The sequence below is a fragment of the Spodoptera frugiperda genome, chromosome 6 (genome assembly GCF_023101765.2).
Source record: "Spodoptera frugiperda isolate SF20-4 chromosome 6, AGI-APGP_CSIRO_Sfru_2.0, whole genome shotgun sequence".
NCBI classification, from domain to species: domain Eukaryota; kingdom Metazoa; phylum Arthropoda; class Insecta; order Lepidoptera; family Noctuidae; genus Spodoptera; species Spodoptera frugiperda.
Window position 1 is genome coordinate 9,662,542 of NC_064217.1, and position 16,740 is coordinate 9,679,281.

At 42.7% G+C, this 16,740-nt stretch overlaps 3 protein-coding genes across 3 annotated transcripts; 1 reads left to right on the plus strand and 2 right to left on the minus strand.

Annotated features, from left to right (window-relative positions):
* Nucleotides 1-256: 256 nt before the first annotated feature.
* On the plus strand, nt 257-2,959 carry LOC118267366 (eukaryotic translation initiation factor 3 subunit F). The gene is made up of 5 exons (XM_035581281.2): nt 257-425; nt 668-814; nt 1,272-1,495; nt 1,844-2,122; nt 2,806-2,959. Exons 1-5 carry the CDS (start codon nt 317-319, stop codon nt 2,878-2,880), a joined length of 834 nt encoding a protein of 277 aa, XP_035437174.1. The 5' UTR covers nt 257-316; the 3' UTR covers nt 2,881-2,959.
* A 535-nt stretch (nt 2,960-3,494) lies between these two features.
* On the minus strand, nt 3,495-7,692 carry LOC118267365 (DNA repair protein XRCC1). The gene is made up of 9 exons (XM_035581280.2): nt 7,442-7,692; nt 7,156-7,266; nt 6,380-6,466; nt 5,965-6,132; nt 5,687-5,867; nt 5,058-5,399; nt 4,671-4,803; nt 4,165-4,358; nt 3,495-3,936 (listed from the first exon to the last, which is right to left on the minus strand). The coding sequence occupies exons 1-9, from the start codon at nt 7,490-7,492 to the stop codon at nt 3,530-3,532; spliced, it is 1,674 nt and encodes a 557-aa protein (XP_035437173.2). The 5' UTR covers nt 7,493-7,692; the 3' UTR covers nt 3,495-3,529.
* A 3,032-nt stretch (nt 7,693-10,724) lies between these two features.
* On the minus strand, nt 10,725-13,458 carry LOC118267647 (uncharacterized). Its single transcript, XM_035581755.2, has 4 exons — nt 13,200-13,458; nt 12,792-12,944; nt 12,028-12,709; nt 10,725-11,782 (listed from the first exon to the last, which is right to left on the minus strand). The coding sequence occupies exons 3-4, from the start codon at nt 12,037-12,039 to the stop codon at nt 11,243-11,245; spliced, it is 552 nt and encodes a 183-aa protein (XP_035437648.1). The 5' UTR covers nt 12,040-12,709; nt 12,792-12,944; nt 13,200-13,458; the 3' UTR covers nt 10,725-11,242.
* Nucleotides 13,459-16,740: the final 3,282 nt, after the last annotated feature.

The following is a 16,740-nucleotide window of genomic DNA, read 5'->3' on the forward strand; positions in this document are numbered from 1 at the left end:
TTGACAGTCGATGTCAAAACTGACAGATTAAAAAAACGCTGAAGCTATCAATAGTAAAACTTCATAATATTGAGTAAAACTAAAACAGATAGATTCATTCATTAATCGTAATCTTCCAAGATTAGAGATCGTGGAAAATAGAAGATATAATATAGCCTGATCTATTATATCCATTGGGAACATAATATTCTATTTTTAATAGGTCCCTTGACCATAGTGCCACATTTTATACTCTGTAGCAAAATATCTAATGCACTAATACAACGAATACAACTTCCATATTCTCTTTGACAACATCAGCCCTTATCAAGTCAACATGGCGTTGAATTTAAGTGTCAAGATTCACCCTGTGGTGTTATTTCAAATAGTAGATGCTTACGAGAGGCGAAATGCAGATTCACACAGAGTTATTGGTACTTTGTTGGGTAAGTATTGTAGTTAAAAAAAGACGCTTGTAAAACAATTCCATTAAAAATGTTTACGGCTGACATCGTCATGTGCCTGTATTTCGTCCTACTATTATTAAAACATATTCATTAAACTGCTTATTGCATCTACATTTAACGTAATAGATATCTAGTCATTTATTGGTTTGTGAAGACTATAATATCCTAATATAATATGTATGGGAAGGGTTGTTTTGAGGTTATATTGTTGTGATGTTAAGGTACCTGCGACAAGGGGGTCGTGGAAGTGACAAACTGCTTCTGTGTACCACACAAGGAACATGCTGACCAAGTCGAGGCCGAACTCAACTACGCCATGGACGTGTACGAGTTAAACAGGAGAGTGAATGCATCAGAGAATATTGTCGGTGAGTTATAGTAATGTTTGTACTTATTGTATTGTAATAACTATTGGTGAGGGAATAAGATTTAATATTTTATGGTGTTACTCCTGGTGCACCCGCCACTCAGCCCCTATAGATTGTAGCATGTTTTAAAGTCTGTTATAGGCTTCCTCGATAACTATACAATACCAAAAGAAAATTCCATTATCATGAGTGGTCCGATGTAATGCGATCAAACAAACAAACAAACAAATAAATAAATAAGTAAACCGTGTGTTTTAGGTGCGTTTACAAACAGAAATATTTACTTATTCACATTATACTCAAATTACGTAAAAAAATTAAAATAGATTAATTTTAATATAATTTATCATTGTTATGTTCTTCACATTGGAAACCAATGCTGGTTATTTCAGTTGCACTGACTCCCTTTTAAGGTCGCAATGGGCTGGCTATTACATGGTAGAGTGTGTGGTTGCAGGGTGGTGGGCGACGGGCGCGGAGGTGACGAACCACTCGTCGGTGATCCACGAGTACTACTCGCGCGAGTGCCGCGAGCCCGTGCACGTGACGCTGGACACGTCGCTGCAGGGCGCGCGCATGGGACTGCGCGCCTACGTCTGCGTGGCGCTGGGCGTGCCGCGCGGCAAGCAGGGCTGCATGTTCACGCCCATCGATGTCGGCCTCACGTGCTACGAGCCAGAGGTGCTGTTGTCATTATTGTGATTACGAAACTATTATTCATTGCCTACTAGTCGACCAGTCGCTGTCTCAGATTAGAAGGTGTCAGAATTGAGTCTTGTACCTCTACCATGAGTTGGAAGTAATAGTATTTGTCGGTTGTCGCTAGCGACGTCGTAAATTTTTTGTATGGCTAATTTTAGTTCCACAGGTCACCAATAGAGGCGTTGTAAAATTTGCCATAGAGGTACTGAATCGGGCTTTTAATAAAACTCATCACACATTGAAGCTATATAGTTCAGAAGATTCTTTACATATTTGGGATACAATCATTAAGTTTCAAGTAAGTAAGAACCCAGTGTAAACTTTCAGATCGTAGGCCTGAACCTGTGCCAGAAGACGATGGGCGCGGCCGGGCGGTCGCGGCAGGTGGCGCCGATGCTGGACCTGGCGCAGGTGGCGGAGGCGGCGGCGTCGCTGTCGGGGCTGCTGGAGCAGGTGCTGGCGCACGTGGAGGACGTGCTGGCGGAGCGCGCCGCGCCCAACAACGCGGCCGGCCGCGAGCTGCTCGAGCTCGTCAACTCCGTGCCCAACCTCGCCGCCGATACCTTCGCAGACGCCTTCGCCTCCAGCGTCAAAGATCTACTCATGGTGATGCCTCCATTTTTCTTTCTCACTAATGCTTCGAAATTACTGGTCTCTGGATCTATTTATGGTTTTGACAGAAATGAAATAGATATCATTTCAATAGAACTTAATCCAACGATTTCGTATTCGGATTAATTATTTATATCGGCCATAACCCTAGGAGTGTTCTGAGATTCTTATTACTTTTATTACTATTTTTACCTCACTATATTGCTTTTTTAACTACATTAATTACTTAGAAAAGATTATGTCAGTCTATATTATATATTTTAATTTCTTCATGTGGCCAAACTATTCGAAATAATCTTAGGTCTGCCCAGTTTTATTTTTTTTAGACCAAATGCCTCATGAACATTGATAGGAATAGGTAGTGTAGGAACTCTTTGTTTCTTTTCTCTCTCAAAGTTTAGGCTAATAAGCACTACCTATTTCAATCACTGCTGATGAATTCTTTATTAAGGAATTAAATAGAGGTTTTGGGTGTGTATTGGATGTGATGGAAAAAACATTATTTTTTCTATCATAGAATAAACTTCCATGTAGGCAAAGTTACAGACAACAACTAGTGTATTATAATCCGGAATTGTCTGTGGTGATGTATTGTGTTGGCCAATAATATTTTATTATATATTATCATAATGTAGTAACATTAGCAGAGAGTGAGTATGTCTGTCTGTGGCGTGCAGGTGGTGACGCTGGCCCAGCTCATCAAGACCCAGCTGCAGCTCAACGAGAAGCTCACGCTGCTCACCTCGCAGTGACCGACACGTACGCCGGCATCGACACCCGCCCCAGTCACATCTACACATAACCATTCAATAAATTTATAAACTCTCACAAGGCTATTTTTATTATGCATATCTTGCGTAGGAAACCTTTTTGTTGGTACATATGGAAAATCATACAATCCTCTTCTTTCTCTGGGTGAGACGGTAACGAAATCAGCGTAATCTTATGATAAAAGCCTTGGCCAACGGTCGCGACAAATATACGCCATGTATTATTCCATACTCTATCTCTGTACCTCCTCCAAATCCGTGTAACGGGGTGAATTGACACAGATGTTACCTTATTTTACCGTAATAGTTTTTTCGTAAAAGTAACAAACAATAAGTACATCTTCTGCATTCTCATACATTGTTGATATATGGATAGCTTTAAGACTAACCAATACTGATTCAGGTAGATAGATTGCTATGGTTTCGTTACATCAATAAAATTTTACCACTGAACCTAGGAGACAAGGTGACATTAATTTGGAGAAAATGTTCATAACTAAGTTTAAAGACGTTGATACAATGCGTGCGTGCACCAAGTTTCATTAACCGGTTAATTAGACTCCATGATTTGAATTAACGTCAATAAAAGGCAATAGTCTTTATAAAGATTATATAATCTGAAATAATGAAGTCAGGGGTAGGGCAGCCGTGTCTGCGCGGCGTGACAGCGCGCCAGCCACGCCGCGCCGCGCGCGTCCAGCACGTAGTGCGCGCCGTCAGTCGCGCCGTCAGTCGCGCCATCAGTCGCGCCGTCAGTCGCGTCGCCGTCGTCGAGCAGTTCGCCGCCGTACGCGCGCACGTACCGCGCCAGGCGGGGCGCGGCGGCGGCGCTGGCGGCGCGCAGCGAGAACGTGCAGCCGTCCAGGAAGGCGGGCAGCGCGCCGGCGCCGGGCGGCGGGGGCGAGGCCGCGGGGCCGGGCTCGTCCGTGGACTGCCCGTCGCTGTCGCTGTCGTCTCGGAGCTCCACCGGGCTCGCCTCCGTTCGCCGTTTCTTTTGATCTCGTAGTACTTCTTCGATTTCATCGTCCGTGTCGCGCTCTACAAAAATCCAACCATAATCGAACCCAAAATCCTATCCAAGACAAAAATAATATATTAATTCGAACCAGTAGTTCCTGAGATAAATACTTTCATTTGAACACATAAACAAATTCTTCAGTTTTATAGATCAGTATAGATTGAGAGTTGTTGAATGTACGAAGGTCGAAGGGGTAAAGTTTAGTCGAGAGAAGCTTATCAAAGCATTCGGTAGTAAGTAGAGGTTACCGGAGTCGACGTCGTGTGGGGGCTCTTCGTCCGGTGCGATGCGTCGCTCGGGCTCCGTGGCGAACCACTGCCAGGGCAGCAGTCGGCGGCGCGCGCGGCACGCGGCCAGCCACTCCGCGCGCGCCGCCGGCACCGCGCGCCCGCCGGGGCCCGCCCGCACCGCGCGCAGCTTCGGCGTGTTGGGGAACGCACAGCTGGGGACAACATTTCCAATTACTAAAAACCCATTTTATATATTGAGCAATGCAAAAAACCAACCATACAATGTATAAACTAATCAGAAATCATATTTGTCACTTCAATGACTCGTATTCAATTTGCGTCAACGTTACTCCAGTAGGAATGACTATATTTTCAAAATGAACAGCACAATAAACTGTACGCGGGCCCCCAGTGCCAGCGCGTCCTGGCGCGGTAGTACTTACATGAGATGCGTGCAGGTGGGCCCCCAGTCGGGCAGTACGCGGGCCCCCAGTGCCAGCGCGTCCTGGCGCGGTAGTACTTACATGAGATGCGTGCAGGTGGGCCCCCAGTCGGGCAGTACGCGGGCCCCCAGTGCCAGCGCGTCCTGTCGCACGGCGGCGCGGTGTGGGTTGACGTACCCGCTCAGCACCAATGTGGCGCCACTCAGCAAACATTCTGTGCAAACCATCACCAAAAACATCACTCATCGCATCACTCGCAACTTTTAACAGCCATATTTAGTTTATATTGTATTTCTACAATTAAAAAACTAACTAATAAAAAATCATGTACTGTTTGTGAACATGTTGCACATATAAAATTAATATAATTATTATAATAAATTTACTACATATTTTTACACATATTTTTACAAGGAGTGGCTCGCGACATTAACTAATGTTCAAACACAAGGTACGCCACAGACCAACCTGTCGGCACGGCTGGTCGCTCCTGGCTCTCGGAGCGCACGCGTTTCTTTGTTTTTATATCTCTGTTCTGGTCTGCTGATGACTTCTCGCTGTCTCTGTTTGGTTTCTTCGCTGACCTACTCGTCTCTGCGGGCGCACTTGTCTGAGCCGCGTGGCGGGGCGGGGCCCCTTCGTCCTGGCGGGGCCCAGGCTGTCGGACTTGTACGTCCGGTCGCCGCGATGTACTAGCTTTGTTGTCATTGGAGCTACCGCTCGGTCTGTTAATTGGATTCTTCATAAGTTTTGTCGAAGAGTCAGATATATTTTTTAGAGCTTGTGATGTCGCTTGCCTTATTTGAGCACCTGAAAATACGAAAATAGTAATTAATAATCATCAATGTCATCAAATAAGTATACTCTCCATTATCCGGGCCTGGTAGCCTTTTTGTGCTGCAACTGAAGGCTAGGAGGCTGCAGCCTCCCATAGACTTTTTAAACTACAAGCAATATTCTGACAATATACTATAATGTAATTTAAAGAAACACTTTAAATTAATATTTAGGTATTTGAAATACCATTAATACTTTACTGCTCATTTAATACAGAGTAATAACTGGTTGTATATTGTAATAGCTGAGTACACACACACCAGTATTACTGGGAGGAGGCACATCCTCAGTATTTGTCTTCTGAAGGTGTTTAGCAAATAGTTCTCCTGGCTTGAAATCATCCTCATCTGAAGAAAAGGTGTCTAGTGCCAGTAGTCGCTGAGGTACGCCCGTGGGTGCGCTGCTCTCAGCCTCGTCAATATGCACGAAAGACAGGCCAAACTAAAAGTGCAACGTAATTATAATATATTCCAACACAAATAGTATTAAACTCATGATGGTAACGGAGTGAATAGACCGACAATGGTTGTGCTCGTACCTGGCAGTGTTTGTTGTGTGGTTGGGAACATATGACTCGCAGGCGGTCCCAGCGCATGTCCCGCGCGGGCTGCGCGAGCTGCTCGCCGGAGAACGAGCGCACGCGCGCCGGCTCGGCGCCGCGCCGCGACTCCTCGCGCGACAGAAACACGCAGCTCGGCACCAGCACCTAGCACTTCAACATTACTTCACTGCACTCTATGCAATGTCCACAACCTTTCTAATAAAGAGCACAGGAGTAAAGAGGGCCGCCAAATGGAAGGTGGGGCCCTGTTAGAGAAATTCTCTCTGTTTTATATTGAGAATAGAGGACAGCCTGATGAATTTTCAGTGTAGTTATGCTATTGGTCAAATAAATAAATATTTAGTGTGTTGGAAGATTTTAGCAGTAGTTATGACAACAACAATGTTCACACCTGATATTGTTCATTTGTTGATTCTGATCTTCCTACTAATACTTCCACTAAGGCTGCATGGTAGGCTCCTATGTTTAAACTGGATATCTAGAAAATAATTACAGAAAATGTGTATTTACTTAGTCAAAAATAAATGTATTTATTTATAGGTCATGTAACACTTACAGCTAATAAAAACAAGTAAATATATAACACTAACCTATTTAAACTTTTCATAACAATAAAATGTCTGAATATAATCAGGTATACTATCATTAAATGTTTTATGATATACTAAATTTTCATTGTTTTCTAACTAGATTTTAAGAAATAAGTATTTATGTTATTTTTACACAAATACATTGTGATGTCATGAAGTCTTATATTTAATGGCAAATGGTTGGCAGTGTAGCACGGTAGCTGGATGACTGGCTGCTGAGTTTGTTCTAGTGTACGTCATCTTACTAATATTATAAATGCAAAAGTTTATGAGTATGTATGGAAGTTTGTTACTCTTTCACATCAAAACGGCTGAAGGGATTGAGATGAAATTTGGAACAGGGGTAAATTATGGTCTGGAATAATGTATAAGCTAATTTTTATCACACGGGAATGTGGGCGAAGATGTTGGCAGAATGTAGTGTGCATGTAAAATAGTTATATAAAGTGACATCTTTGTCCCAGTGTAATGATAACATCTTATCATACAGATGTAACATTTTATTGAATTCCCAGCAGTCTGGGCAGTCCAATAGCATGTGAGAAATGATTTCTTTAACAAAACAGGACCTAACTACCTTGACAGCTCTTGGCAGCTGCAGCACTACAGAACATGTCGTCTCACCCTTGGCACACAGCCACTTCTTCTTGCTGACTTCCAAGTTCAACAGGTTGCTAGCCGGGTGCTCCTGTCGGCAATACACAACGTGTAGGTCAGGTAGGTAGTATAGGGCACTTATACAACTTATGGAACAACAAGGTTACACTCAGTATAGTCTTAGGGGATTAAACAAATACAAGATTTGAACATAGTTACGTAAAATTAGGAATTAATGAAAGGAAACTCTATTAATGCATACTTACAGGATCTTCACTGCTAAAACTGACGATATAATCAATTTTTACTCTAGGCATTTTATGTTTATTAAATTAAAATTAAATATAAAACTACGATTTCGAAGGTCAATGGTATTACACTATCACAGAAGTAAAGCTGAGAATTCTTATAAGATAAGGTCAAAATAAACTTGCTGTAACTTGAACAAAGTTTACAAACAACAAACAGTAATTTGGCGGCTACCCGGCTGACTGTGTGACACTTTGGTGTGACTGATCATATCCTTTGTCTAAGTGACATTGACATTCATGACGTTAATGACGTCCGATAATATATAGTCGGTAAAATATAAGATGACATCTGATTCATATAAAATGTCGACCCGAACCCAAATTCGTAGGATTGTGTAAGATACTAAAAAAATGGATACTGATATAACAATAATTGGGTTTCATTTCATTACGGCCATAGACAAAAAAAGTGGCGTGTCTTTGGCCGATATCCAAAGTTGTTTAAAGAGTAGGCGAAAAGTTGGATTTTATTTACACTATTATTTTAAGTAGATCATATTGTTATGTCCTACATACCTACTCATATACGGGGACACCTGAAGTCGACATCCAAGTGGCACCAGGGCATCATCGGCAAGGTTCCAACTGTTATCAGAAAAATATGTCAAAAATTCTAAGTATCCACGCAGTGCCGGCGTGAGGGCCACTGACACCCCGGGCGAAAATATTGCGGCGCCCACTTGAGGGAAGCATTATCAAGTGTTAGTAGTAGTTTTTAATTTTTTTGGCGCCCCCAGAATTTGTCGCCCTGGGCCATCGCCCCAACCCGCCCCCCGACGCACACGAAAGAGTTCACCTGTGCCAGTCTTTGACTCTTGTAGCTACAAATAATGAGACATCCTTTTTCAAACCAAAGCAGTTGGCTAAGAACTTATTCTTCACTTTTACTAAAACACTATTCAGGATAACGTAATCGAAAATAATACATAGGAATAAATATTTGTAGCAACAAGAGTCAAAAGATTGGTACAGGTGTAGGTACTTTTACGTGGATAACACGTAAGTCAATGTAATTTAAAAACTGTAGAACTTAGATGTTTCTTACGTGATGTCCATTTATCCGCTGGGGCTTCGGGTCGAAGCAAGAGTTGGAATAGAGTGTTTTAAGTCAATCTGACTCTCCTTGTCCTCCTCAAAAAAATCATTTATCCATGGATTAGTGGATTTTTACCTTTTTACCGACTTCGAATTATGGAAAGTTTACAATTTCTTCAAGTTTCTATACCTAAGGTACCTATGTCTGTAGGTATAGGAGTCAAGTAATTATTGTAATTAATTAATTTGCTACCAACTAGAAGTATCGTAAGTGACCCGGTTGTGGCCACTTTAAGAATTTTGTCGACTTTGAAGCTTTCTTAACTTATAGTTTTTGTTATCACGAACATATTTCTTGTAAAAAGTCATTTAACATGTATTAACCTTGCCTAAGAAAACCCTTTTTTTAAAGAACGTCCAATAGAAAAATAACTGTATAAGAAAGAAAAAAAAAGGGAGTTTGTGCCATTTTTGGCCAGATTCGTGCCATTTGTGGCCACGGTCGTGTGCCAGTTCTGGCCATCAAAAAATACAATAAAAGTAATCAAAATTTATTAATTAAATTGGACATTTTACAAACAATGGTTTTTATTTAGTTTGGAAAATATGAAATATTATTACTTCACTTGAATTTAACTTACAAATAAAGAGATCAACATTTATATGACGTTGGTAAAAGCTGCAAAGTAAACTGACCTCCCCTTTGTGTAAAGGCAATTTATTGCATCTCTGAAAATGAATAATATGTATTTGTTGATATGTAAAGCCAAGGAGAAAAAGCCACGATAAAATAAAGGGGGAGAAGTCGGGTGTCTGTGTACATTAGTTTTGGCCAGCCATGTGGCCAAAGATGGAGAAATTCATAATTTTGTCTCCATTAGTGGCCACCTTCCAATAACCGCACTTCAGAAACATATGGCGACAAAATAACTTTAGTTTCACTTAGACAATATATTCTTCATGTAGTATTAACATAAACATCCAAACAATAAGCAAAGATTTAAAAAATAAAAACCAAATCCTCACCCGCTCGCCTTAGCCTTTTTGTTAAGATCTTAACAATTTCACCCTCAACTAAAAAGAATGACTTGTTGCATCGAAGTGAAGTTTGACACATCAAAGCTGCCAACGGTATCAGTGTCTCCAATATTCAATATTTTAAATACTGTACATCACAGAGTAATTTATTTGTCCATGCCTTAGTTATAAATATTTGAAGGTCCAAATGGCCACAAAGGGGTCGGTGGCCACAACCGGGTCACTTGCCCTAGATAACTATACGTCATCAGATACGATTTTGTTTTTACAGTAAATGCATAATATCACATCATATTTTGTTCCCTTTACTAAAATATATTGTCTTTGGCTATATTTGCCCTGAACAATAAAAAAAACAATATTGTTTTGTCCAATCGAATTTAACACATTGTAGATATTTCTAGAATTTTAGAAATGAAATAATACGTATCTATTTCTCGAAAGCAGGTATAGATAGACCTATTACTTTATATAAGGTATTACCAATATTGCAATAGTCGAGTCGTGTAAACTTGCTACAAATAATTATTGCAAATAAAAAATAGATTTAGGCGTGTGATGTGGATTGTGGAGTGGTTCAGTGGTTACATGTCAGAACGGCTCAGCAATTCAGCCAGGCGCGGTATCTAGGAAGCCGGGGCTTACGACGGAAGCGGAACCACACGGCTATGAAAAAATGGACGAACTTATTTCAATGCAGCAACGACGTGGACGAACAGTTTCTTGAATTTGTTGGTACGAGTACATAGTGGACACGAGCCCGCTGCGCATGCGCACTCGTGCTAATTAACGAACATTGCGTGTTTAAATCAGCTCACATAGCACTCACTTCCTGCATACATTAACGTACCGACGAATTCTCCACGGGACTTATTTTCTACAGTAGCTACTTGTTCTAAGGGGTATGTATGTTAAGTATTCTAGAATATACCTACTTAATACTCAGTTTTCACTAGTTATGTCAAGGACTATATGTAATTAATTGTATTTTCATGGCCATACTACAGGCACTACTGCAGACTGTGTTGTTACAGTCCACGGCTACCTATAAGTAGGTACTAGAGGGCAGCAGTCTTGTTTGGTAAAGAAGTCCAAATTCATGCTTTACCTTGTACAATACATACCATTCGGTCAAATTACAGGGAGTTTAACGAAAACAAGTTACTCAAAATTAGATATATTATTTAATTACTAGATACTTAAATCTAAATAAATTCGATTGAATTACATTACTCGGGAGAGCTTTCCTTGTGAATATCTTACAAATGTAAAACGGAGGAATATCGTAATGGAGATTTATGACGATATAATATAGCGACTGAGCGTTGGATTGTGGTACACACATACAATGATGAGCACGTGTAACACAGTTATACATTACACTGTCGTACAACAGCGCTATCGACATCGCAGCAACAATACAACAAGCAGGCAGCGGCATGTGTAGTCAGGAGTACATGAGACTTATTGTAACTTATTTATTACTTATGTTCTACAGAGTAGTTTTACAAACGAAACTAAATGTAGCTTAAAATTACGATAAATACGAGAAGATACACGTGGAGCGAGGTGTATCTCAATAAATAATGTTTGAATTACTGTAAGTACTACTTTAATATGTACATGGTCAGTTGTATTAGGTGTACGCACTACTTATGGATATTTGAACAACATGTGTAGGGACTACCGATCCTTGACGACCCTGTACTTGTGCACTCTTATCATATAAGGGGAGTCGGCCGCCGGGGCGCGCTTGGCGGGCCCGGGCCGGGGCAGCGCCGGCGCCGCGTGGTACGTGTAGCCGCCCTGCGCCGTGGGCCGCGCGTACAGCACGGTCGGCTCGTCGGCCGCGCCGCTGCTCGCCGTCGCCACGTACAGCGGCGGCGACTGGCTCAGCTGGTTGGCCGCGGCCGCGTACCTGTCATACTGCGGCGGTTCGTAGGCTTCGACCTCGTACGAGGCGTCGTGGTACGGGGCACGCGCGTACATGGGCTGGTGCCGCGAGGGCGCTGTGAGCACACGCTCGCGGTTCTGCAGCGGCGCCGGGCTGAGCACGCGCAGCACGGGCACGGGCGCGTGCAGCGGTACCGCCGCGAAGTAGTACGGCTCGAAGTCGCGCGAGTACTCGTCGGCGTACGTGCCGTAGCGACTGCGCCGGGGCAGCGCCTGCCCGAACGGCTCGCCCAGCGCCATAGTGCATGCGCACAGCATCACCAGTTGCGTCTGAAAGTTTAATTAATATCACACTCCATTCAATACCCACAGCTATCACTTCAAGACCTACAGATCTGCGACTTCCGCAGACGCCACTCTATCTCAATAATCTCCATTACTATTAAGCGACGGGTCTGCGGGCGACGTATTTCTGGCACAATAGTGGATAAGCTGACAGCATCTACATTTTACACCAGAAACCACGAAACGAAACTATAACAGTAAGCTTGCGCTAGCTATAAAGAGAAACTCACGCGTGCGTCCATGTTGGATGCGAGGTACGAACTCGACTGACTGGCGGCGCCTGCGCACGCTGTACTTCAGTTTCAGCTGACGTCGCGTTGCGTGCTATAGTTGCGTATAATTCCACCACTTCGCTTCCTGGCTGAAGCTGCTTGGCTGCACTTACAGTACCACCACGCCTGCCAGTCGCAGGACGTCACCCAGAGCGCACAACCATACAGCATGCGTGCCATACTGCAGACTCTCATACTTATATATATTATAACAGCTAATATACAGCTGCAAAACAGTCTATATAATGACAGTCTTATATTCCTTAGTTCTAATGCCAGGAAGTAAACATCAAATAAAAACCATACAAACATCTTTAAATGGCCCTTGATATACATATCTTTCTTTCGTGATCGGGCTACGAATTTAGTCACGCAGTTCAAAATAAACCACTAGTGAAAGTACTGATTATTAGATTATTGTGTGCGAAATAAAAGTTTGTAAAAAATATAATAATAATTTTTATTGTTAAAAAAATAAAGGTTCGGTGGAACGGAACTGTCTGTCCTCTGCTTGCGTATTGCCACGTATTGCCTCAAGTTGAGCGGAGGCTGGCTACCAGGCGAGTGCCAGGCGAGCGGGCGCGGGCAGCACGTAGCGCGCCACGAGCGGCGCCGACACCACTCTGCTCACCGTCACCACCTGCCGCGGAACACAATGTTACATCAGTCCCCGCGTGTTGTCTGCCACAACACATTACAGTAGTATACACAGATTATATTACTCGCGGCACGGCCACGACCCTGCTGACGGAGAGCACGGCCGGGGCGCGCACGAGGGCGGCCGAGTAGCGCGGCGCGGAGTACACCACCCTGCTGTACCGGACACTCGGCGCGGCCGCAGCCAGCGCGCTCACTGCCAGCACTAGTATGATCACCTGGAAACATTCAAGAAAGTTATTTTCATGCCAGTATTTTTTAAATATTTACTGATGTGTTATAAGGGCAACACGAACAAACTTATGCTTGGCGTTATGTTATAGGTATAGTTGTTATATGGATTTGCCAGACTTTGAAAAGCGCGTTGTTATTTATTGAAAATGTAGGGAATCTACAACATTAAGAGTTAATGTCGCAAATAAAAAAAATCAAGTTGGATTATGTTAACATCAGCAGTTAGCAGTAGTACTCACGCTGGTTCTCATGTTGGTAGCTCGGCTCGGCCGGGCGGGTGGTGTACTAGTGGCGGCGGTGCGCGTTATATACAGGGCGCACTGGACATGTTACAACATTTAACCAAATCCATGGCTTTGTTGCGACAACTCATGTTTACAATTAAATTGATGTCCAGCGTGACGTCGCCGCGATCTGTGTGAATTACTGATGCGGCGTATGTCGGTCGCGGCCCGCGGCGTGCTGTTGTTATTCTGGTCATCTGGTGCGCCCGCGTATGGCGCGGTGCCGCCACCGATCTCTCTCAACATTCCTTTATATCGCCACCCCCGTGTCACCCCCGTGTCACCCCCGTGTCACCCCCGTGCCACCCCCGTGTCACCCCCGTGCCCCGCAAATGAGTATCAACTGCCAGAGACGTAATACAATTGTTTCATTTGACATATTAGTCGTCCTTCGTAAGATTTCATGTTCAAAAATGACAAGTTAATGCTGGGATGGTGCCGTTTAAATGTGATATGTCCGTTATCCTAGGTTACATCAAGCGTCACTTGCATACAACGTATACATAAGCCTCGCGGTGCAGCACCGCCATGCGTTCAGTAGTATCGGAAGTGTCCTATGTCCGTCGCCGTCACGACACTCGCTACCTGAAATTTTACGAGGAAGTAAACAAGTAATGTATTGTATGTTTACCCACTTACTTTCAAACATAATAAACATGTACACGTTTAATTTCTCCTTTTTGTGCCTGGAGTTGTTACAAATACATGCATTTAATGAAAACACAATACTACACCTGATGTTTAATGTTTTTATTCTCATTGTAATGTAAACATTTCGAAGATTATTTTAGACTGAAGAATCTTTCAGTTAGAAGTTGAATGACGCAATTTATTTGGCCCACTCTTTATGGTCAGCAGTAGCAGTGGTAACCCGGTGGACCAGAAGGTAAACAATGTGAGTAGTTGATGAAAGTACGTAGGATCCCGTTGTTAGTTTATGTATATTTGTCATTGCTGGTGAGACTTAGACCCAAATACTGAGTCGTAGTGATTGGTAACGAGGCGGCACGTGGAAGTAGGAAACGTCGCGGGCGTTAATTAGTGGCAGACAGCGCGCCCGAGCTCTAGTGCAGCCGGCTGCAGGCGCGGCGCGCACTGAGTTACTGGCGACATCGGGACTGTGTCCTATTCATGTTCGGGGTTAAAGAAGCCTGACAACTGATATGACGGGAGCTAAGTTCGCTCGCTCACAATATAGCTCCCGTCGTGTCATTCCAACCACGAGTCACATCTGAGTACAGCTTTTGTTTTTATTTAGCTACTACTGCTGAGCCCGTGTGCTGTGTGTTACACACTATATCATTGTAATGTCTTGCTCTAATGAGGTAAAGCGCAGGGTGACCACATTCTGATGAAAAAAGATATTTGTATGTAAAACACGCAGTGGTATCATGTTGACTCAGTACAATGTGCGGCGCGGTGTGCCCCATTTGTGTGTATGTGTGTGTGTGTGTGTGTGTGTGTGCGCCGGGCGGTGCTGTCGGCGCCGCAATTGATGGCGCTCGGAACAGTGTCGAATGCTTGTTATTTATGACTTCACTAGTCACTTACTATTGAATTAGTAAACGATGCTCTACTATATACTTGCGTGAAACGTATTTTTTACCTTGAATTTTTGGCGAGCTATATACATACATTATGTATACACCAGCCACTATTCTTGATTCTATGCTACTTAAACCTGCTATTGATCATTTATACGAACAATCATTTTATAGCTAAAAGTAACAAATTATTCAAGTAAATAGATACCTATGTATGTTGTGGTGCAGTATGGTACGGTGGGTTCAGGTTCGAACCTGGCAGTCTTACTTTTTCCGAGTTATAATGTTACATCACTTTCACATCACTGCCATATAGTGGTAATAATCGTTAAGAAACCTGAACATGTACATTTTTCTTTTTAAAAACATTGCCCCAAGTTAGGATTTACTCCTGTGTAGTGGCTGCGTTCACATGCAAGTTCACATACACGTGACAACAAGACCCGAAACAACAATTTGTGGATCGCACAAAGGGTTACTTCGAGCGGATGTCACATCACCAAGATTGGAATATTTGAAATCCTCGTAAGAAAAACTTGTGACCTTTTACCTTGTGACCCAGATTACAATCTGGTGAATTTCGAAAAGTTATGGAATTAAAGTAGTTATTTTTGTTGTTAGTAATATGATCGTACGAGGTACTGCAGTCGTAGCTCGTAGCACGTAATCTGTAGCGCGTAGCTTGTAGCGCGTAGTAAGAAGCTCGTAGTATATATTCCGTAGCGCACAGCTCGTAGCGAGCAAGGTTACACCATAATCAAAATATGGACTGACAAGTTTATTATTTTTCTGTTGTACAAATGTGTTTGTTGTAACTAAATTGTCCGGCCATGTATTTTTATTTTGTATACTGTTTCCATGTGGCTGACTCGCTAGTTGAGTCCCCGGTTTGCACGCCTACGCTACGCGCTACGCGATAATGCTGCTACGCGCTACGAACTCGGGTTCTGCGGACCGACTGCTGCTAACTATGTATATAATACGAACTACGCTACGGCGCGCTCTGCCGCAACAAAGTGATTTTTTAGCAAGTTATTGCAAGTATTACTTAAACAATGTGTTTGTGTGACCCACAAATTGTTGTGTCGGGTCTCAGTGCCAAGTGTATGTAAAATTGTATGTTTGTATACGCATCCACGACACAGGAGACAGTCCTAGCGCAGCGTTTAATTTCAAGGCAATGTTAAAAAATAGCCTCATATTTGAAGTTAAAATCTAAGGCCTATTGTCCACGACGTGTCAATTGATGAATGCATGCAACCTACAAATTGTATTTGAATGAATAGTGAGCGACGCAAGGTTGCCGCTCCAAGCAATCAAAACTACGCAAGATGCAAGCATTCGTCTTGCAATCGGCAATTGCTGAAAGCATGCGCACGACGTGCGGTTATAGCACTGGTAGGCTTTTGGTGTGTGGGCTGTTGACATGCGTACAATACTTGGTGTATGTTGTACGTAGCGCCTGCTCACATGCTGCGAGCAATGCGCGCCAAGTATAGTTGCTCGCATTGTGCCAGGAGGTACTCCAGTGTACAACTTTTGTGTTTTATATCAGGTATGTTTGCTTGGGAACTAACTTACAATGTTCACATGTTGGTTTCAAACACTTTTTGGTAAAAACGATGAGTATACATGAGATGTACTCGACTAAAAATAATCAAAGGATTATTTATGTTTTAGTGAATATTACAAGATTTATTTTCATATTTTGTCCTAGTTGCGATGACAAATAATATAGATTATCCTAAATATAACATCCTAAAATGTATAATTTAATTAAGTAATTAATTTAAAAGAAACCGCAGTGAATGTACTTCATTTCACTTATTTACTAGATAAACAAGAATAGCTCGAGTAGTACGACAGGCGCTGCGCTAACGGCTTCTTGTATTTACGTAACTACTACAACTTCATTATTAGTATACCTCATGCAAACACATAAAATGTATGAA

Excerpts from the sequence above, each read along its gene's own strand:
- LOC118267366 (XM_035581281.2), top strand. The coding sequence starts at position 317 with ATGGCGTTGAATTTAAGTGTCAAGATTCACCCTGTGGTGTTATTTCAA. Across the intron at positions 426-667 it reads AGTTATTGGTACTTTGTTGG|GTACCTGCGACAAGGGGGTC; the intron begins GTAAGTATTGTA and ends TGTGATGTTAAG. Across the intron at positions 2,123-2,805 it reads GCGTCAAAGATCTACTCATG|GTGGTGACGCTGGCCCAGCT; the intron begins GTGATGCCTCCA and ends TGTGGCGTGCAG.
- LOC118267365 (XM_035581280.2), bottom strand. The coding sequence starts at position 7,492 with ATGCCTAGAGTAAAAATTGATTATATCGTCAGTTTTAGCAGTGAAGAT. Across the intron at positions 6,467-7,155 it reads AGCTGCCAAGAGCTGTCAAG|ATATCCAGTTTAAACATAGG; the intron begins GTAGTTAGGTCC and ends ATTATTTTCTAG. Across the intron at positions 5,400-5,686 it reads GCCTCCTCCCAGTAATACTG|GTGCTCAAATAAGGCAAGCG; the intron begins GTGTGTGTGTAC and ends TCGTATTTTCAG.